Source organism: Varroa jacobsoni, unplaced genomic scaffold (genome assembly GCF_002532875.2).
Source record: "Varroa jacobsoni isolate VJ856 unplaced genomic scaffold, vjacob_1.0 scaffold_228, whole genome shotgun sequence".
In the NCBI taxonomy this organism is placed as follows: Eukaryota; Metazoa; Arthropoda; class Arachnida; order Mesostigmata; family Varroidae; genus Varroa; species Varroa jacobsoni.
The window spans coordinates 137,100-160,315 of NW_019213130.1; the positions used below are offsets into that span (position 1 = coordinate 137,100).

The 23,216-nt window shown below is 38.2% G+C and overlaps 2 protein-coding genes across 7 annotated transcripts in view; both read left to right on the forward strand.

Annotated features, from left to right (window-relative positions):
* The first annotated feature begins 4,386 nt into the window (after positions 1 to 4,386).
* Positions 4,387 to 12,991, forward strand: LOC111273816 (pleckstrin homology domain-containing family A member 8). 4 transcript variants are annotated; one of them, XM_022855789.2, is made up of 10 exons: positions 4,387 to 4,459; positions 7,713 to 7,890; positions 8,397 to 8,503; positions 8,722 to 8,967; positions 9,160 to 9,370; positions 9,806 to 10,134; positions 10,745 to 10,825; positions 10,980 to 11,192; positions 11,417 to 11,625; positions 11,866 to 12,991. In XM_022855789.2, the coding sequence occupies exons 2-10, from the start codon at positions 7,722 to 7,724 to the stop codon at positions 12,095 to 12,097; spliced, it is 1,797 nt and encodes a 598-aa protein (XP_022711524.1). In that variant the 5' UTR covers positions 4,387 to 4,459; positions 7,713 to 7,721; the 3' UTR covers positions 12,098 to 12,991. The 4 variants fall into 4 exon arrangements, with proteins under 4 accessions (XP_022711524.1, XP_022711523.1, XP_022711525.1 ...); XM_022855788.2 differs by having other exon boundaries at positions 4,459 to 4,557; XM_022855787.2 differs by lacking the exon at positions 4,387 to 4,459 and adding an exon at positions 4,510 to 4,603.
* A 3,076-nt stretch (positions 12,992 to 16,067) lies between these two features.
* The window catches only part of LOC111273819 (solute carrier family 35 member G2), an 18,806-nt gene continuing 11,657 nt past the window's right edge, over positions 16,068 to 23,216 (forward strand). The window contains exon 1 of one of the 3 annotated variants that reach the window (XM_022855798.2): positions 16,068 to 17,388. In XM_022855798.2, the coding sequence (XP_022711533.1) occupies positions 17,304 to 17,388 (85 nt within the window). In that variant the 5' untranslated portion in view covers positions 16,068 to 17,303. Of the gene's footprint in view, positions 17,389 to 18,258; positions 18,918 to 19,636; positions 19,706 to 23,216 lie in introns of those variants that run through there. The other 2 variants (XM_022855797.2, XM_022855800.2) reach the window with 2 other exon arrangements.

Sequence of the window (23,216 nt, forward strand, 5' to 3'; positions counted from 1 at the left end):
GCAACCAGCTTTGCGTAAGACTTCAAGTAGGCGTCAAAGGTTTTTTTATCAGTAGCTCCATATCCTATTTAGGTGGCCGGTTGGAAGGCACGCATTTGCTCTCATCATCGATAGTCTCGTCGTTAGTAATGCTGTGATCATCTTCTTCCTATAGGCTCAGGCTTGCAAAACATTTTTTTAATGATTAGAGAACACTAACAAAAATTTTCCTTAATTTCAGTTTTCAAGTACAAGAGGTCGATTTGTTTGTGCTTGTGGAGCAGTTTAGGCAAAAATCGAATTGGCGAGTTGTAATCCTTAATCTTTATTCCACTCCAGTCTTTAACCAAGACTGAAACCAAGGCCGTTGTTCCAAAATGGCCACACCTTCACCCTAACCGTTCCGTGATAGGGGCAATAAGTATACCAGTAAGTAAACGCGATGTCTGGCAATTGTTTCTTTGCTTGATTTTGGCTAAATCAAATAGCTTGGCATGCCTCTATGGAATGTTGAACTTTTTGGGTTACGCCGAAGTTATACAGTGTCATATTTGTCAGAAGGTGATGAATAAACATGCCCAGAGGCCTTAGGCCGAAGGCTTTGCCAAAATCCTCTTTATAATATATTTCTGAAGCCATGCTTCATGGGTCGTTTTGATAAACTAATAAACGCTTGTGGTAATCTAAGACCACTGCATAATAAAAGCAGGTCAATTTCAGATATTTCGTACAACAATAAGCTACAAACGGAAATGTTCCCTTGGGCAATGTCGCGATCATGAAGCTACTCGAGAGTATTTAATACCACTGCAGAAAAAAATCTTGCATGCTCTTTGTTTTTAAATGACGGCTGGCTTTTTGGGAAGTCAGCAAAAATTCCAAGTGGCTGGCTTTTGAGCACAATGACCCCAATTTCCCGTCTTTTTTGGTTAAGAACAGCAGGTCAATAACAAAAAGTTGACTTCGCCGAACCTGATCAGAAGGCAAAACTCGACGAAAACATCTTGCTGACCCAGTAAACGCTTTTTAAATTTTTGGCTAAGGGCCAAATACTTCACTATCTGCCTACACAGAGATTCACGTACCGTTCGTAACGTAATGCATAACCCCATATATTGAAAGTAATCTAATGCAGTAATTTCAAGTCCCTCAGTTCCTTTCCGCCTTTATCGCTCACTTCTTCAGCATCCGACTTCTGCAACTTTACATCTATTTCAGCGTTTGGCTATTTATAAATTTGCACCCTTTATTGGTTTCAGAATGGGGCATAGAGTATTTCTTGCCAGTAGAATATCTACGAAAATTATAACGGGATCATTTGCATGTGCAATGCATCGCCAAACATACGCATTCCGTATGTAAGACAGTTCAGTCAGCGCTCATTGTTTAGAATGCCCAGATTTAGTTGGCACAGCGGTATCCCATTCTGCTCGTTCAATCGATACAGTGTAGCCATGCGAATTTCCTTCGCCGCCCAACATAAAAGTATCTCCAAATGGCATCATGATGTCCTTATACGGAAGAAACAATCGAGCCGCGCCACGAATAGTTCTCAAAAGTAATGTGATACGACGCGAAAAGTTTTGCGACGAAGGCTAACCGTTTGAAGCAGTGCCTGAATGCAACGCTAGGCGTAATGTAATAGTTCAATATATTTGAAGAGTTGAATTATTTTATTGACTTCTTTATTAATTTGTTTATCTTGAGTGAGACGTCTTACGAGACCTAAATGCTTCGAGTTTTACGTCCGGCATAGCCGTTGAGCCCTCCATCAGACGGCCAGCTCTCAGCACGGAACGAATCGTGTCTATGTCCGGATTCGAACGTAGACCACCGCCTATCTTCAAGATCAGCAGGCAAATATGTTACGTCCTGTGAAACCTAGTCTGAGAAAGTTACGACTGTTATCAGGTAAACCTTGCAGTGACTTGTTTACCATCACAGTCTCCGGCGAGAATGCAGTGTTAGAGTCGCTCTTCACAGAAGTCCTCCTTTCTATAAAAATTAAACACGCCCCAAGCAATTAAATCACTGCTATTATTAATATTATTTTCTTACTTGGAATTTCGTGGCGTGCTGTAGTTGTTTTAGATAGGCGCGATGCTTTCCACTGCTTTAGGATAAGGTCAGGTTCCCGATTTGTCTGATATTAATTCTCCTGTTACCAAAAGCAACCTAGAATTTTACAATAGTTTAAAAGCAATTGTAGCTCATAACAATGCATTACCATTTCGTGTATTTGTCACATAAACAAGACCGCCATTTACTACTCTTATGCACGTCTCATACTAATTGTGTATTTTTAATAGGGTTGCGCCAAGTAAGCTATCACATCCTTACACCATTATGGTAACAGATATGATATAGTACGCCTCACTGTTGCTGTGATACAGCCAGTGTCCCTAACTTTAATAGGCTATTCTACAATAGGACGACTAATTTTTGCTATGGTGTTGGGATTTGCCCATGTTATATTACAACATACCTACCTTTCGAAGAACTGACAAGTCTCCTGGAGCAGGTATGGGTCGGCCAATATCAGCTTGAAGCCGAAACCCAATTGTGAACGTCAGTTGATCGCATATAGTGAATATGAGTTTCTTCTGCTGGCGATTGGTAAATTGCATTGTATGCGCATGCGTTCGTTGTAGACTTGACTGTTTTCTACGCCCTGTTGGAAACCGTGAGTGCCGATGGCCCGTTCTAGAGAAAATGCTCCCGGTTCAAACTGCTGTCCGACATGATAAAATCAGCACCTTGTATTTTTACTATTCATGTCTTGGTGTTAACTACTTTGTTTTACATGGAGATGTTTAACTTTGCGGTACTGAGTTAGATCTTCCTACCTGTTGATATCGTTGCTAAATACGTTTTTCCAAACATGATTGATCGTGATACTGCTTTCACATCACTTCTCTCAAATGTAAGCAGCTCCATGAATCGGCTAACGGTGCCGGTCTACAATACTTCGTCACAGGTAAGGACGAAATACCCCCATGCAGTATTTATAATTTACATTGCATAGCGCTCAATACGCTTGTATGGCTTCGTATAGGGGCGCTACCTTACCCTTATGATGCGCGCAGTGTGTATCCGAATAGCTGTCTCCCTCCAAGTGTTGTCTAGCTCAATTCCTGCGAATCCGGAGGTTCTGATTGGAACAAATAAAAAAGTGATATCATAACATATTGTTTGAGTTCTCCCAAATGCATGCACTATTATGCATTTTTTTTTTAATATTTCTTGTAATTAGATGAAAATATATGAATAACGCAAAATCTTATGTATAAAATATTCTTCTTTACCTACGTTCATTGGCGCCATCGCAATACAACCATTCACAAGCGTCAGCCAGTTGGTAATTAACGTTACCGATCTAATGATTTCACTATAATTTAAGGCAATTTCTATACGAATGGTATTCTTTCTAGAATTATACTTTCATACAGAGGTTCTCAAATGTAGTGCGTTTGTTGGGCACAAACAAGTTTAGAAGTAATCACAGGCGGCTAGTATCTATTTCAAGTTATGTGCAAATAAATAGTAAGTTAAAAACTCAGGATAATTAAAATACGAAAAAAAAACAGAGTTTATCGATCATTTATAAGTTAGCAAACTTCCAATTCCAACATAGCATAGATTATAGTAGTCTCCTGCAACAAAAGCTTTGTCAGTACGTTTTTAGTTCATCATAACACGACATTCGCGCAACCTTTATTTCGCATCGGAAATATCGTATCGACTAATTTTATCAGCTTTAAGGGAAATCATAGGCGAGAGACATTATCAATTGGGAGATAAATTATGGTCATTAATAAGCTAATAAACGGATATTACAATGAAATTTTTGCATGCATTGCATGTAAGTTTTGAAACTAGATTTTAATAAAAAGTTCAATATGGCTATTTTGTAAAATTTTCCACCGCTTTCAATATAACGGTCTTTCAGCTCTTAAGAGAGCGCTGACGCAAATTAAATAGTGGCTTTTAATTGTATAGTTAAGTACTTGGCATAATTTCTCTTATAATGCAGTTTAACAGTGTTAAAGCCTAGAAAAAACTTAAGCTACGGTTTGGAAGAGTTCGTTTCTTTTATTGATTAAAACATTGCTTATCATACATCGCAATAATTCTACTTTATAATTCTAATTTGGGCGGCTAGTAAGCTCCAGTTAGCTATTCGAAAGGCCAACGAATATTGTGTACCCTTGTAGAGCTCGATCCCTTCCTATTTCTTGTATTGAGACCTCCGCTTTGAAAGGTTCTTAAAGTAATGTTAAACAACTGCTTAATGAACCACTGTAAAAAGTACAGCGGTTAGTTGGTGGCGAAACCAACTGTTCATTGCAGTACTTCCTTCCCCGCTTTACAGTCGCTGGTTTCCATGCCTTCACTGTTCGTTTCTACTAAAGCAGCGGACGTCGTCCACTAATCGAGGGAAAGGTGTTTGTATCGCGCGGAGGGTACGGATTAGGAGCAGGTGAGTTTATGTTGTGATTTGACAGTTGTCAAACAGTGAAACTCTGCTGGTGAATTAATACACCCGCTAATACAGTAATATCCACGCCTTGTAGGAATGTACGTGGCTTCTTGGCCTTAGCTGCAATTGCTGATGGTAGCAATGGTATCGAATTGTGTTATGCTCATTGTAATCTTAATGAAATCCATATGAATCTATCGGAACTTAAATAGAGTTGATCGAATAAGTAAAGGCATTTTTAATCGTGAAAGTTTATTATACATCATTTTATTGACGGATATTAAATCAGTCAGGTGGAACTTATGAAGCAACTTGATTAAACCTATTGTTAGTTAAATCCTTTTCTAATTTCTTTTATTAGCTGATACCATTCTTTCCTTTTTATTAAGTGATTAAACATTTACGCGATGAGATTCGAACGAAACTATTTTGCGAACTCGCGACCACGTATTAGCATTATGGATTTCTTACAGTCAAACTAATATGAAAATCCATTGCGAGTCACTTTGTAGTGACAATGTTTTTGTAATTACATTTAACCCGTAACTCAGGATTTTTTTCAGGAAACATTTAGAGGAATCAGTTGCACAATTGCATATGATTAAGCTAGTAGTCATGAGCGATGGCAAAGCCACGTAAATGGCAGCAGATATCCAAAATTAATTCAATTGCATTATATATGGGTATTTGAAGGAAGAGAAATTTAATGGGAACCCCTATAATTTCGAAAAACCATCACAAGCTTTATACTGTTTGCCTAACCATATAGAATCCAAAGTGTCAGACCTGATTGAATTGTGAGGACTCTTTTTGAAGTATAATGTTGCCTCTGTGTATGACCAGTTTACGTTTATGCATAGATGGTCTTCGTGACAGTAGTATCGTATTTACTTATAACTTAGTTTCACTTGGTAATCTCTGGTAGTAAATCTGGACAGAGACACACTTTGTTTCATGCTAGGAACAATCAGCCCTCTTAAGCAATGTTTAGGTACCAGGCGTAAAACCCAAAACACATATTCCAGGAACCAATCAAGTGCTTATTACACAAGGAGATTGTTATGTTGATTCAATATGTGTTTAATTATGGTTTAAGGGTAACCGTAAAACGGTTAGTATCTCACATTATTTGGAAAGCGCTTTGAGTGTAACATCTGAATGTAAAATTGTGATTAATATTTGTGTCCGCCGACGCTTTAAGTTTTCAGATTTAGTGAGCGGCCTAGCTCGTTGATTGACAGCTATAAACAGTTAACATTAAACATTGACACATCATATTTTCTGTTCCACCTAGGCTGAAGACTCACGTGCCACAATGTATATCACAGTATCGTTCCAAAACAGTAGTTTCCTACGGCAGACTATCGGCTTATTTGTTGTTCGTTGTATAAATATGGCTTTTTGTTGGACGTAATTTCTATATGCCAAGGTACAGCTGCTTTAATCATTTTTAAGTAAAATAAAATGTAATTGAAAATTTCTTGTTAGATATCTAGGTTGTATTTTGTTTAATTTAATGGTGATTTGCGTTAATACGTTTTGTAGTTCAACGTTAAATTACAGTTGATTCCATGAAACAACTTCGTATGGACATACATAATTTAACAGATGTAAGTCAAACGAAATATAGATGTTTTTATGTTCAAATGTAATAACTGGAGCCATATGTGTATACAGTAACTGGTGTACTGGCATGAAAAATACGTATAATTGAACTAAAAAAATATTCGAAAGAGCGTATTATATTATTTACAAAGTTATGCGAAAATGGTATTATTTTGCATGTATAATTATTGATATTATTTCGCTCTTGAAAATATGAATTTCTCAGCTCTATTCTTCGTATTAAATGGAAAACATTCCTTAAACAGAAATCGGCTTGCGCAGGACTTTCGTATTAGGCCTGATTACGTGTAACTGGTATTAATTGTATTATTGAATCATGATCACCTGACTAAGCATGCGACGTAGGACAGATTACTCCCGTAATTGTGTAGCATAGCGTTGGAAAATGTTTGATTTAAATTCTTGTTTTTGGCTTCAGTTGATATGTGCCTTAGAGTCGACAGAGGTTGCGTAGAAAATTACTTCGCATACACTTCTCATGCATAGAGTTAGTTGGCCTAGTTTTCAAATTGCTAAAGCCCGGAAGACCACCGTGTAGTGGCGGCCAACATTGAGCATAAAATTTTTGGGGTAACAAATAGCACAGCCTTAAAAAAATATATTTATCTTTTTGGTTGTGAAACGTAAGTAGTACTTCCTGTATTTCGTATATAAACCTAAAATTTATTGAGATGTCGATTAGCTTTCTAATTTAGTGTCGATGCGTCAATTTCATATTGCACGAATTGCACTAATTATATTCAGGTTGAACTTACCAACATAGATCATAAAGTAATTTACTTCGCAGTCAAATTTCTTATCCCGAATGACCTGATGTTGACTGGTAAGTAACCATGTCAGTCCTTATAACTTGAATGATTAATTTATGAAAGTACTTTCTACTTAAAAAACAAAGAAAGTTGAAAATGATAATTGCTGTCGTGTGCCTCCGCATACGGCGAAAATTTTGTCGTTTAGGTTGCTGTCGACAGCACACGACTTTTTGCCTGACTTACTAATAGGCAAATGTTTACTTATATCTAATTATTTTATGTTCGATCTTTTATTTTTTCTTAAATTATCATTATAGCTATTAGACATATTCATTAGGTAGATTTATAACCCGAAAGTGGTGAAGATGCTTGTCGTCCAAGGGAGAATTTGACACAAGTTAGGCCTGTCTGTCCAAAAAAAGCTTAGTCATATGGAATCTATTTTCTTACATTTCACATTGTTGCTCAGTTTTGTTTTTGTGTATCTTCTCTTTCAGTCTACAATTCGGTCTCATAAGTATTGTGGACAGGGATTGTCATACTTACCGTGTTATATGTACAGCTCTGTAATGATTTTCCACGTATTTCATCGCATTTTGGGCTTGCTAAGCATGCTGGCAACACTGCGCTATAGGACAAGATAACTTGCTTGATACTTTAAGCCTTCGCGGATATGGCTATGCCTTCGGGCCATTCTTATAATTATATTACGTATTGTTAAAATTATGAGGAAGTCACGATTCCGTAAAGGAAGCTTCCCTGAGTGATGCGTCCGTTTGATTTACAATTAAAATAAGGTTACTGTCTGCCTGTGCTCTCCGCTCTTCTAACGCGTCGTTCATTTATTTGCCCTCGAACCTTTTAATGTAAACTAGAGCGTTGTAATGACAATGGCCGGCGGTGTAGGTGGCGGAAGTATTGGTACATTAGGGCCAACGATGGAGGGAACCCTATACAAATGGACAAACTATTGGCATGGATGGCAACCTCGCTGGTTTCTACTCGATCAAGGAGTGCTTACCTATTACAAAAGCCGGGAAGAAGTCCGCCAGGGTTTGTGAAGTTAACGTTTTTATGAATTTTTGAGATTAATGTATGTTAACTTCATACTACTATTATATGTGGTTTTGTGTTAAATGTTTTATCTACAATTTTGTTGAACTTTCTTGCTATAATTAATATTTTCGCACAGTTTTCGAGTCTTGCGCCTCGTTAAAATTATTTTTAAAAATATTTATCATTTTTCCACTACTATAGTAATGTTAGTGGTGTATTAGTTTTTATGGAAAATTCATTTCATGATAGATCCGCAGCCATTCCAGCAGGAGATGTCTCCGATATAAATGAACACAAAAGAATAAGCCAGAAGTCTTTAATTCTTTCTAGAAGAGGTATTTATGTGGTATAGCTGATTCGGACGCGGCTCAGAGGGAGATCGTTCAGAATAGGTTGCTTGCGTTCATCGTATGTACAACTAATCTGGGAAGAACATGACACATTGAATTCTGTAAAAATATGCATCAAATCCTTATGATAATTTTTATCTGATCAATTTGCAGGCTGTAAGGGCAGTGTAAAGATTTCCGCTTGCGAAATTGTTCCACACCAACTGGACTTAAAGCGGCTCGATATTATAATACCCTCCGAGCAGCGTTACTATCTCAAGGTACTAGTAATAACGGATCTGTTTTTGTCAATGCATTGATCTAAGTACTCGTCTGGAACGCATTTTCCTGTTTCTTTTCACCAACATACGTCATAAAAGAAAACTTCGATTTCTTCCGACAAGTGCCGTATCATTCACGTAAACATTACTGCAACTAATTGTCATTGCAAGCGCGATGTATTCATTTATTTAATTTTTTTTTTCATAATGATGCACAGGCTGCGTCGGAGACTGAGCGGCAGCAATGGCTAGTGCTACTCGGAAGTGTCAAGCAGGCGTCAGCCTCTGGGTCAGCTTACTCAGCTGGGACGTCTCAAAGTAACCTTTCGCTAACTGCAGCTGCTACCACTGTCGCGGCGGTTCACAGTGTTAATGGCCCACCGTCACAACCGTTCGTGAACGCCAACGCAATCAAAGTCAAGAAATCCGAACTTCAGCTCTGCTGCGATATGGTCATGCAACAAGTGCGTGATAGTTGTCCTACTGGGGAGACAAGTTTTCTCAGTCAGGATCCTTTGCATTATGAAATATCCAGTAAATAATTACCTATAGGCTCGATAGATTTAGTGATTTTTGCCAAATTCTCATGAAATTCTTTCGCCTTACTTTTTTTGCTCTTTTATCCCTCCTTCTGGACATCCATGTTACTATTTTAGGCATACGCAATCAAAACGTCGCAGGAAACACAAGCAAAATTAGAAGCAGCGGCAACGTTAAATTCAACCTGTGATACCTTTATTCGGTGCCTCGACTCGTTGATGAAACTGATCGAGCGCGCGGAACGTCTAGACGATGAAGATAACCGACTAAGAATGGCCACCGCAAGGGAGCTGAGGCCGCCGCTGCTCGAATTTACCAACAGCCACGGTTAGCAGACACCTTGAAACTTTCATATAGAATATGGTAGCCTTTGCACAAAATAACAAATATATATAACGAATGAATATCGCTTAATCGATTAAGTATATATTGTCACTGAAGTGATTAATAGATCTAGCAGCTGCTGTATAAGCGAACGAAATAGGTACATCAAAATGTTATTGCTTTTTTGTTTTGCAAATTTGGAATATCAACTGTGGAACGACTGTAAATAGTAAATATAATGTGTTTTATTTTTGAAAAACTAAGCGAATAAGATAGTTTTACGTGGGCGTGACTGTTATTCATTATATGAAAATTCTGCTTATGATATATTATTAGTTAAACATTCGATTTTATTGTGCTTGCGTTTAATACAGCACATATGACAACGAACAGCAAAGCCATGCGGTTATTAATAACAATGTTGGAAAATATTGACAGGTACAATTACAGGAATGGTGGGGTGTTTGGAAATACTCCAGCGAAAAACAACGAGTGAAGCCCATGGGATGATATCCGCGACTTCTTTAGCGGCACCATCAGAATCTGTTAAGATTTCTTCCGCAGTTATTCACCGGGCCACGACGCAGAAGTCGGATAAAAATAATGCCCTTATCAACGGTGAAACAGCTCCTAATGATAGCGAACTGACACATGATTCCTTTGACAGCACCAGCAACAATAACAACTGTAATAACAAAGATGTTTCGCATCGTACACGTATTTTACTGGGAAGCAACGAAAACACTCGACCATCTTTAATGACTCAGGTACATGGGGGATACATCCACTCTCACATCTAAAGCTCATGTCAAAATTATGTAACTCTGTATGGAGTTGATTATACTAGGAATTCAATGATAATGATAAATCAAAACTTGAGCTTATCTGGAAACATCTAACCATTAAATATTTAAAACCCGACGATATAATTGTGACAAAACCTGTCTGCTCACGTAATTTAATTAAGCGTAATAAAAGGTATAGAACGAGGTTATAAGCCGCCTTGGTGAGCTTACAAATGCGTGTTTTTGAATAATATTCAATTTTTGCTTTCATATCAACTCTTTTTGGCTGAATCTTATTCGAAAGCAGCTGCGCATATTATGAGACATCTGTTGCGTTGAAATAATTAGGCTTATATTGCCTTTTACGGATTTGGCTGCTTTCGAATACTGATTATTTTCTTTGCAATCCCTACGTCCGCAAATGTAATACTAAGGCGACTCACCACATGAAACTCAAAACATTTGCTTTTCTTTAGTTTATACCAGCAGTAGACACTGGTGGAATAAGCAGTAGACACTAATTATACGAACACGAAAACAATGATGTAATTTTAGCGATTTTTAACTTTAACCTATACGATTGTCTTTTCAGGAGGAAAACGACTGTATTTCTGTGTCTATGTTAACCGACGACCTTAATGCTAACAGCTTATCGTCCGAAGTCAGTTGTGAGGTTAGTCTATATTGGTCTGAACATTCTGTATTGAAACAAATGTCATATTCACTCTATTAACAACAATTTGCCAACAAACGCTTCTCCTTGTCTTTATTCATATTTATGTTACTGCCATTTATGCTATTCTCTCCTCGATTGAATAAACTTTCAGGCGAGTTCACCAGATGAGCCAAACACATTTTTTAGCGTAATGACACATTCTTTCCGGGATTTTCATCTGGTGGACAAACAAATCCCCATAAAAGAGTTCCTCGAATGTTGCCGCGAGCTCTTACCGGTATTTGATGCACTTGGTTCAACAGCGTTTGCCCCGGTTAAAATGGATATACAAGGAAACATAGACAAGTTGGAAAAGCATCGAAAGGTGCGGCTATAATTTGTTATGATACAAATATGTATTACCACACTTTTAGTAAAAAGAGTAGGTATTTTCGTGTCAGTAGGTCTGTTAAAGGAAATACGTCTTCCATAACAAACGTACGATGCTTTCAAATATAAGTCAAGGCAAAAAAAACTCTGAAATTAAATTACTCGGTATATGCCAAAATTCAGTGATAATATCAGTTTCAATATGTCTATTGTTTTTAGGACAGTCGATGTTTGACTCTTCAAACGCTGGTGCAACGCGAGCTGGATTTAGGCACAGTATGGTCGAAGGGGTCGGCAACGGACGCACTTTTATGGTTGAAACGGGCGCTGGCGTTTATCTGTTGTTTCCTTAAGGAGGCCTGCTGCCAGCCCGGAGAAGTAGCTTTAGCTCAGTGTGCAGCACACGCATATGGAGAAACGCTTAAGAAGTGAGTGGATAACGTCTTTTCAATTACTTTTTTTTTTTATTCGTATTTTTTTTTCGTACACGTTCTATTACACTATTTCAAAAATAAGTATTATATATATGGGTATAAGTTGCAGCGAAATTTGTAAATAAAGTGTGCTGAAGCTATTTTTCACTATCATTTAAAGCCAACTATTACCATTATGATTACTATTGTTACTCAGAAGTTGTGTTGTTAGAATGAGAGATTTTTTTTTTGCAGACATCACAACTTCGTTGTCAAGGGAATTTTTTCAGTAGCTGTTCGCGCTCTTCCCTATTATTCGACATTTTTGAAGACAATGGCGCCCACTCCACAGGCTTCTGGTCACCCTCAGTATGAGGAAACCCTAAAAAGACATGGAATGGAGTATACCAAACAGCTCCAAGAGATTGTCACTATTATCGATGTGTTTTACGTTCGTAACGACATTGTCTCACCAATTGATCTCTAACGTAGTCTCATGTAATTGGCACACACTTTGCAGAACACCTACTAGCTTGTTGTAAGCTTGCGTGAGACATTTTGTTACTTCCGGTTCCGGCGAGTGCGTAACTATAAAAATTAAGTAATTCAGCTATTGCATTTGAACTTACTACCCTTGTTAAACCTCTGTTTCGATTTTTTTACATAAGTAACCGGACTTCTACATAAAACTGCAGGTAGAATGACCAAATAAGTTGAATAAATTGTTCAAACATGACATCAATGTATTCCAAATTATGGTACCATACCAATATCCACACTAATATACGTACTTCAACATAGACTACTGTAGACAAATTATGCCTCTGGATGACATAGCCTAAATTACAGTTACATTAAGTTTAGCAGAAAAGAACGGACAATATTTCTTGTTAGAGAGACGTGTATGCACCAACGAACCAAGCAACCGCGTGGAAGACGTTTTGTTAATAATTTTACTGTTATATAATTTAAATAAGGAGAGGCTAGAAAAATTATATGGGGGACATAAATTGGTCCTAACGAACTGACATAAGTGTGCTACTTTACGGGTCTATTCAAAGCTAAAGTCTCATGAGGAATCTGTCAACCTTGTAGTCCTGCAGACAGTTTCTGTGTGCGTGCGAAAACGCTGTGTCTATATACCATGAAAAAAATTGAATGTATTTACACGTTCTTGGGATTCACACATATACAAGCATATAAAGGCAGACATACACACGAAGGCATGAACTTACTCATGAGTACAGAGAATAACACTGTGTAACCATGCATATTTGATTGAATGTATGGAGGTGTTTCCTAAACCGTTACGCACACAGCTAGTCATATTTAACGGTAGGTGGGGTACGCAATAATAAAGAGTTGAGTGATTTCCTACAAATAGTTAATGCTTATTTTTGATAATCGATGCCTTCGGAATCAGAGGTGTTTTCTTAAAAGTGATTGTTGCTTTCTTTTGATAATCGATTCCTTCGGCTGAAATCTTCTTTCTTATATGGCAAGACGCTTTTATCATGATGCTTCACTTGCAGAAATAAGAATTATTTAATATTTCGTATGACAATTTTGGACGTTCTTGAGCGATACCGTCCTAAATGTTCATATCAGTTTCAGTTTTGGGTCATGTGATATACCAAAGCCTGTTTAAGATCATGAAATTGTATGGCTTTCAAGACCCCCGGTGTAGGACTGAGGTAATCATGTTCCTCGTAACTTTAGGCAAAGCTCAGTACGATATGAAGATTAGGGTCAGTGTATCTAAAAGGGAACGCACAGCCTAATAGTCGAAAGCAATGTATCACAGTTGTCGTAAAAGTTTTACTATTCTAGTACAATATGGGCCTTCCAGTCGTATTAAACGCCAACAATTTTCTATGCAAGTAATGTAGAAGATACTGTTACGTTGAATTCCATGAGAGTGACTCTTTTCAGTTCACAATCCTTGTGAAAGTCAGCTTGAGCACAATAGGGAATAGCATCGCCCGTTTCCACTTATTCAGTCACGGCCAATCCATTCAAATGAAAGAACCCAGCAAATTTTGCAAAATGCAGTCCTAGCGGTACAGTGGCATAGATTACTAATGAAGGAAAAAAGTAGTAGCTAAGTGTTTCAACAGCAAGTGGGAGTTTCTCAGCGTGCCTAAAATATTACTAATCGACTTGAATTCTAATTTGAAATAACTTTGAAGGGATCTCAGCCACTTTTTTTTGATTTTCTAAAATATTGTACATGCTTTTCAGGTTTTACACTATACTTCAGTTGCTAGATCGGCCCAAAAATTGGTATTTCTATGTAATGATTAACAAAGCAGATTCGGTCCGCGATTCTGGCTAAGCCTTTATATCAGAACAAATTTCTAACTATGTTAACTTAGGTTTTGCTTTCATTTAAATAATATCTGGATTAAATACAATAGCGGTGTCACGTTTTTACACCATTGTTTAAAGTTATTACATTTAAGAGCGTCAGGTCAAGTCAGCCTTCCGGTGAAATTTAGCGTGTACTTGTCGCTTACTACTTAAATCTCTAATTAACTGGAATTACTGACATATAGCCAAATTTGGCGGGAAATTTGAAATAAATTATTATGGTAAATGTAGATAAGTAACATCACTATCGGAGCTTTTTTTTCTTCACTCTTCCATTATTGATATGATCCAATTAGGGATTTCAGAATGCGTCACTTAGTTATCCTAATAATGACAAAGCCCTTGTTACGAATCATTCTTCGCTGAACATGCAAATTGGCCTAAACTGAAACGTATGCAAAAACGTAATAGGCTTTATTATTTATCAACGTCGATTCCACGGACTCGTTCATTATTTGGTAGCACTAATATTTTCTTCATAACAAAGGCCTATTTTTAGATATATTTAGTGCACTCACAGGACAGACAGTTTTTCATCATAAGCGTACTGTTACACAGCTAATACCTTGTACTTTTGACATAGGTTCAGGGAACTCTTTATTCAATACTTAGCTCTAGCAATTATCTACTTGAGCACTTTGGAATAATTTCGTATAATAAAGCAATATATTTCACAGTATTACATAGCATATTAAATATTCTAATAAACCAACCAAATTACAACTTCACATAATTGTTATATATATATATATATATATATGTACATAATAGAAATGCAGGTGCCGAACTTATTCTCATATGGACATAAGCACATAATATCCATTGGAGCTCTCTTGTATGATCATATGATACAACAGTCGGAGATGCCTCTGTGGTAAACTACCGAATCGGAGCCAAAGTAAAAATGGGTAGACTAGCACTAAATGCATAGTAATCGATCATGTGCGCACTTAGATGATGATACAAGTTGTCTTTTCCTATCATTATTGACTTCAAATCGGCAAACGCTTAAGCCAAGCAAAAAGGCCCCTATTTAACTATGTAGTTAAGGGAAAGACTTCTGTAAGTTATTTCATAGAGGTAATCGGTAGCTTTGGCAAGACAGCGTACATATAGTTCAGTAATCACAGCTGGCCATTATGCCGCAAGCTGCGGTAATGGTAGTCACATCAATAAGCAATTTAGTTTTAATATTTGTGTACCTGAAATGAGTGCATGCGTCCTGCTCCCTGTACGTAACATCTGTGAACTGTGCACCCTTTCAACTCCAAGACAATTGTGTTACATCTCTGAAAGAAGATTTGGCTGTTACATCATATTGGGTTATTAGGTTCGCTATGATCCTACCCTATGTCACTCTTTACTTTGCTAACGAGAAATAGATACTGATTAACGCTAGAGGCATTTTGTGTGACATCAAACGCTCGAGATACACAAGGTTGAGTGTTTGTCCGCTAGAGCGAATCCTGCTGGGTAATCTCGAAACAAGAAGCATCGACTGCGGTGAAGATGTACGTTCGTTATAATGCTCGATGAAAGTAGCGATAGCTTCGCTGTTGTCGTTGTTGTTAATGCTGTTTCCACCAGCGTTGATTCCTCTTTGATGCGTGTTTCAGTTGCTTCCCCAAAGAGGGGATCTGTTATAATTACAAAGATTTTGTTTCTTCGATTGCAGCGCACAGTACTCGATGAGAAAAGTCAATGCCCTCTGAGCCAATGGCAGCAGGGCCAAAATGCACAAACCAGCCGCAAACAACATTTTCCGCCACCAGCAGCACGACCAGCATTATCGCTTCTAGTGTGTCTAAAGTGTTTAGCTATCTATATGCTTTGGTCGGAAAGCTTATGGCAACAGCTGCTGCCACCGCCGCTGCTGCACATCGTTTGAGCAGCCCGCAGGCGCATACACGGAAGACGGCAGCAGTAACGCTTGCTACAGTTGCTCCCACTTCGACCTGTTGCTGTTGGTGCGAATTGACAAGCAAGAGAAACAGCGCCACAGCATTAACAGAGCGCTAGCACATGCGGTGGCCACTTGCCGTATGTTGCGCTAAGGACACAACGGATAGCCAGGGGAGAAGGACGACTCCTTCCTCCGATGTCCGCGCTCATGATAGAGCATCAAGAAGCCTAGTACATAAGGTAATAGGTAGCAAACGTTTTATGCCAGCGCGTCAGAATTCTCGATGGTCTATAGACTCGATTGAATCTTTTTCGGCCTGTGTTTACTTCGCTTTACTTGCTCATGGCATCATTGAATAGATGGCCACTGGCGGAAGGGTAACAAGGCATTCTCTCATATTCTACACCGTTCTGCATGTAGTCCAACGAGTATAGCTAGACGCGTACTCCTAGCGTCAACGTCGACATCATAGTCGTCCCCGACGAGGCCAATCTGCTTCGACAAGAGTTGTTTCCCCCCGAACGGAGAGTGGGCTTCACGCGTCTGCTAGCCTTAATAAAGTAGGAGCCTGACAAATACGGTTTTGTCGGCCGTATGGTAAACGTTTGGATCTAGGCAGCCGAAACGAAGCTACAGCAGCGCCAGGGCTGAGTAGCTAGAGGGTACACATATGCACATTGCATAGTACAGAAAAAAAACGGAAACGGAGACCGATAAAACACGGGTTATAGAAAAAGAATTGACCATCTGATCGTTGGGCTACTGCTACCGTTGTTGTAGCCTAGCGTTTTGCCGGCCAGTATCAGCAACGGCAGTAACGACCTGGTACTACTACTGCTATAATCTGAGTGTTGCCACTGAGTGCATTCAAAACTGCAACGTTCGAATTGCTGATTAAGGCCGGATGCGAGTGCTAGTGTTCATAAATTAGTGGTAGCTGGAGACGTTGTAAACGGCAAACAAATTTCCATTGTTAGCCGTGAGATTATAATCCTCAGGAAGGTAGGAAGAGTATGCATCCGCGTGCCCGTGAGATGGTTGCATTCGCATGACGTCTGCAGATTGCTTGAATCCGTAAATTAAGAAGATGTGCAGAACTGCGTACTCATTTAAATGTGGATTAGATGTATAGCTATACCGACGAATCAATAGAGCTCAAGATCTACCTATACGAATCTGTATATGTAATTTAAAGTGTAACATCCTCGCAGTAATATCACGCGAGACAGGCAGCTGTTTAATGGGCTGACGTCTTCCAATCGAAGAATACTGAGCGCAGTCTATCAAGAAAAAATCAGCCATTCATGCAGGTCTGTCAAGTTTGTGATAAAAGTTTACGAAATAGTACGCAGATCTGGCGGCTGGATCGTAAGGTCAACAAGGACATAGAAAAAAAGTCAATATCTCGGTTCGTTGGTTGATGCCTATTAAAGAATTCACAATGCAAGTTGTGGACGTGTCCAGACTCCAACTCGACGTTAACGCGAATAACGTTGGTGAAAAACGTAAGTAAAGCTTTCACCTCATCAATATAAGTGTATTGATGTCAATTTCCTGTAAATTTTATAATGTAAATTACTGGCCTATTATTTGCATATTCACCTCAGAACAGCACTTTTTTTCTCTTCTCCAGTGCTAGCGAATGTATTCACGTAGTTCAAGTTATCGGGCTTAGTAATCGGGGTAGAGATATCGATTCTTTGAAGCATCATAAAATTTAAGATAACTAAATTTTATACTGAAATGTGAATCTCTTTGAACCCTTCTCTGGGCGGGGAAGTATTTGACATTGAAAATCCACTGGGTTTTGCTCTTGTTTAGAAGCTGTGATTTGTTTACTTTTATTGAGAAAATATCCACGGCGTCAGAGTGGCACAGATGCTGCAACCTCGGTAACGAATAAGCATATTCCTGTGTTATTATTCTGAACGTAAAGTTTGTTTTGTTTTACCTTGTTTTAATACTGTACTTTAAGGCTTCGTTCTTTCAATAGATCTGAAGTGTTCATAGCTTTTAGTTATCTCCAAACGAATGCTCCAATACTTACACTTGTTATTAATATAATTCAACTTTTTAGATATGCAAGTTGTAGGTATTTGAGACCTGTTTTCGTGCTATTCCCTGACAGTTCGTGTCTCACAACTCTCTTTTTGAAATTAATGAAGACTGTAATCATTGTGCCTAATGCACAAAACATACTTTCGTCATTACCGTTATTACATGCGAACTTTTTAATGAACATAAGTTGTCATGATGAATATTCGTTGTATGCTTTCATGGACTATTTGTTTTTCATTTTTATAGTTCAGGATTTCGATGCTTACCGAGCGATGACATAGTCATCGAAAACACATGCTGCGTAGTTGTTACTTACTAGATAGAAGAAGCAGTTGCTCCGTTGAGGAAAACGTAATAGGAACCTTTGTTTTTGGCTTAGTACGTCGTCTTGTATTTCAGAACTATTTGAACTATAACACCATCTGATCAATTTGCAGACTGACGAATAGCGTCAGGTTGATCTGTGTAGTTCTTTTGGCCACGCGTTTATTAAGGATACAAAAATATAAGACTAGAGAGTTTCGGACATGATACTTTTGTATGCTCATAACGTCACTGCTAAACTGGCAATTCAACGATAGTACATGTAAACTAAGTACGCTGTGTTTTAATATTCATGTTTATACTACTACATACTAAAGACATGGAAAGTTAATGGAGCATGAGAACTGCATTGACTGTACACTTGGGCATTTTCCAAGATGAACTAAACTGCTACCCATCACTACTTGCGTGGCGCTAGTTAGAGTACAAAGACCCTAAAATGATTGCTTTCTATTATACTTTAAAAAGGCAAAAATCTGATTGTATCTCAGACTAAAAAACATGGGACACATAATTCTCTTGTAGTGCATACCATACAGTGTTGATATAAAAATGTCCTGTGCTTTGAAAAAAAATGTCCTTTGGCTGTTTTCATTATGGCCATATTTTGTAAGAAATAAATTGCACAAATTGATAAGGAAATATCTTCCATGTAAGTATCCGGATCCAGCTGATTTTTAATTTTCTTAGATATGCTAAAAATTTTGCTTTTTTTTTTGTTTGTAACTAAATTGTAAAAAATTTGTTTGTAACTAAATTGATCATCGTCATTATCTGTTCCAGGACTTATCATGGACGCTAGGTATGCCTAATTGTTTTCAGGTATTCAAATATAGCATTTATAGTTCAGTTGTTCTCGTAATCTAGTAGTATCGTCATACTGATATAAAAATGGCCACGTTGAATACAGTAATGTATTGTTTGTGCGTAGCTATAATAGTTCCATTTGCGGCCTTCATACGGGTTATGACAGCGACTATTGTGTCTACGGAGAGGATTAGGCAAGGTGTCCCTGTGTACGGCACATTTCTTAACCTTATTTGCCAGTTTCTGCAAATCGTGAACGAACTCCGATCCATCCGTGTGCCTTCTTGCCCTAAATTATTGTGTCGTTCATTGTGAAATAGGTTGTAACTAGTCTAGGTTTCTCTTGTAAAACTGAATCGTGTATGCCCTAGTTGCTTTCATATCGTAGATTCGGTAAACTTATAGCTCCTTAACGTGTTCGAATTGTTCCGTGGCATTTCAAGCTTCATCTACATGAAGCTACACTGAGTCCTAAGAATGGCTATGCTTAGTCCTGCTTATAGAATCCGCATGAACGTGATACGTAGTAGTGACAGCGTTTGGATTTCAAGCGTTTTCATTGTTGGGTTTGTGAACGACTGCTCTAAGTTTGCTGAGAGATGGCCTTCCGGATACTTGGGTTTGCACTCGAAGGTTAGTACTTTCGGCAGAACTTTGTTTTTGGAATACGCGAAGGGAATGTCGCATCCGAATACGTATAGAGACAGCTAGAAGGTCAGTGTACGCGCAGCTTCTGGGCTGTTCGACATATATACAATAACAAACTCGTCATCGAAGATTTTGGCTTTCTTTTTATTGATAACTTATGCCTTGTTCTGCTGCTAGAGCATCCGTAATTTGAGCACAAGTTTTGCTACTCAGATGTTGACCAAATCTACCTCTGAGTCGTTGTTATCGAGATAGTCGAGGAGAAACTGAATGAATACGCTGGCGATTTGCAAAACAAATTCAATTATTTTAAGGTCGGTTTAATTTAATAATTAATGTCCCGTTGGAGAGAAAGGCATTTTAAAATATTTTCGTTAACAAGCTCCTCTTATGAGCTAGTTTCGGATGAGTCTCAATGAACTGGCGTCAAAAGACAAGCATAGTATTTACCTATTAACGCATCGAAACGAGAGCGATATGAGTGCTTAACTTCTTTGAAGCGTACTCTTCTGCGTAAAATAGCAAATTTATCTTCCCTGACATTTTATTGTAGATGATTAGCTGGTAATGCGGCAAACCTATTTATGGCTGGAGCTATACAAAAGGAAGTCATTATATAAATAATGAGTGATGGATGAATTTCCCTCAGTTTCTATATCATTAGTCTTAAACTTTGAGTATGTCAGAGAGTGCGCTTGAAATAAGCTTTTGATATGTTAGTGAAAATAATCAAACATCAAAAGCCGTACCTAATTGTTTACTTATGGACTAGTATAGTTATGCTCATATGTATGTAATGCGTCAAGGCTGTATTTGACTTCCTATATGCTATATATACTGACACGACAACTGATTTATTGTTTTAAAAAATTATGAGAAATCTCTTGCGTTAAATAAGTCACTTAAAATCGTTCCATTCATGTCAAGGCTGTAAGAGACAGTTGAGCACGGAGGTTTTAGTTGATATCTCTCATCGCTAGGATTGGGGCAAAATAAAAGTCTAAACGCGTCTAGGAATCAAAATAATTAACGAGCGCCGCTGCGAGGATTTTGCACTCGGGAAGGCGATAGATACTTTGAATAATCTAGCAATCCGTACGAAGCTATAGCCAGCCAGGGGCGCCCAGTCAGATTGAAAAGCAAATACGAAATGAGCAGAGAGAAAAAAAACCAACATGTAAGGTCTCCGTTATCTGATATATATATACATACGTTATACATATACCAGTTAATGGATTATATATTAGTCAGTGAGATAATGGGAATCAGCAAGTTACATTACATATGTTGTCATGTAATGTAACATGTAGTTTTAGCGCGAAGCATGGAGCAGAATTGTTTTGGGCATAGTTGCTTATTTTGATACGGAAAGGGTTTTAACATCCTGTTTGCGACATCTATCGCTATCAACGATAATCTCGGCAAATTTCATGGACGTAGATTACGAGCATTGATATATTTGGGTCGGGCGGGGTGCCCCACTGAATTACAGCAGCAGTAACGAATCAATTTAAAGGGAGTTTTGCAGGTCGTCTATTTATTTCGTCACAAGCAATTGCAAAACGAATTCTACCAGAATTTGAAAATTACCTCATCTCTAAGGCAACCTCGTCCAAAAAGCAATGCTTACCCTTACGCTATCTTGCACGTAATCGAAATAGTCGATCGACGGTTAAAGAGGTCTATCGCTAGTTAGCCTTAGTAGAGTTGATGGTTATCATTGATCATCAATGGTAAGATATTATGGTAAGAGTTACTAATCATTTGACTTTCCATTTAAAGTAGCGCCAAACGGGGTACGACGACGGAACAACTGCGGGTTTTATTCGTGTAGTTTTTAATAGAAGTGTTTACATAAGGTTTAAAAGTTATGTTAGTCCACAACAATGATTCTCAATTTATATTAATAATATCAGAAAGGGCTTTCCAAATGTCGCGTAGGCTGATAACCTGAAACAGTTTTTTTTCATACGCTACCCTTCGGATTGCGTTTCCATGTGCTCTGATTATTCATTTGTTCTGTGAAGGTTTTTCGATAACGTTGCGACTGACCAAATCTGTGTGAAAACAGTTGAAACCTTGTAGAACTTTTGCTCATATATGCATTAAATCTGTCTATCTTTCGATCGGTTCGGGGTATTACCTGGGCCTCTCGAACCCTGGGAAACATGCTAGGCTTTTATCTGTCCAGTTGCGTGGGTCGTGGCAACAGTAATGGTAGTCAATTTGATTGACTCTGTCCGTCTTGATGCCTTGTTGTCATCTGTAAGTATTCAATTTACAGTTTAAGTGCAAGTTCAGGTTGGTGTTGGCATTGTAGCGGGGAGGGAGCGACTCTAGTAGTTTCCGTTATCAGATCATGCGCAAAACGACTTTAGCGAAAGTTGAATTAAAAGTCGAAGTTTATTGTGAATGGATCAAAATAAATTTCGGTGCCATAGAGATGTTCAGCGCTCTCTGAGCCTTTTTTTCTGGTAAGAGGGTAAATTCATATGTCGTACACGTCACCGAACTTTTTCAAGGATTTGGCTGATTAGAACAACCCTTAGTTGGCTACTAACATAACGTACACTGTCGATATTTGGTCGACATCATGCAAAGTCAAAACAAAATCAACGCAGCAGTTTATAAGCGCCGCGTATCTCCTGCCAGGCGTTGTTAACCTAAAAGCGCATGTAATTTGTTGACCTTCCGTGTGAACGCGCCTGAGGTAACGTCATCGTCATAATTGCTTTGGACTCATTGAACACTAGACAAGTCTACATGACTTCTGACGATGAGCTGGGCCAATAACGCCGGGAATCATTTTCGGTTTCAATTGTCTGTAAGTAGAACGACCAAAAAATCGGAAAATAAGGCGCCCGAAGGCGTGACGTGCAATTCATAATACACAACATAATATTATACATAGTTGAGTTTTGAACTTCATTTTCAGCATGGCCATGGCGTAAAATGAATGACTATCCGTTTCTGGTTGGACGTCAAAATGTTCGTAGAAGAAGCTGCTCTAAGTTGGTGTTAACATGATAACAAGAAAAAACTACACTATGAGGATCTACCTTCTCTTATGTGATTCTGTGTAGGTTACTATCTGTGCATAACGCTAGCATTAAAATACATGCTCGTATATGATTACTATCATTATTTTCTTTGAAAAAATCACTTTTTTTTTCACAAAAATATTGTTCACACGTGACGCTCTTTTAAGTGCAATTATTTATCTTGTGTATTTAGGCGTCTTACAAAACGTATCCGATCCCGGACCGACAAAAACAGCCCGAAAAAATTGATGAGATTCAAATGGACTGCAAATCCGTCTGTGACATTCAAACGTCAATATATATATATATATAACCTCAGATCTATACAGCACCGGGGTGAATGAGCATAATGTCATATTTTAATTGTGCGTCATGGTGCATATTTCTACAGGAAATAGTAACTAAACTTAAGATAGTGAATGTATAATAATTAATAGTCGTTTGGTATTTTTAAG

Bases quoted from the DNA above. Each gene is read 5' to 3' on its own strand.
- LOC111273816 (XM_022855787.2), top strand. The intron at 8,504-8,721 runs GTACTAGTAATA...AATGATGCACAG, and splicing joins AGCAGCGTTACTATCTCAAG to GCTGCGTCGGAGACTGAGCG. The intron at 11,626-11,865 runs GTGAGTGGATAA...TTTTTTTTGCAG, and splicing joins TATGGAGAAACGCTTAAGAA to ACATCACAACTTCGTTGTCA.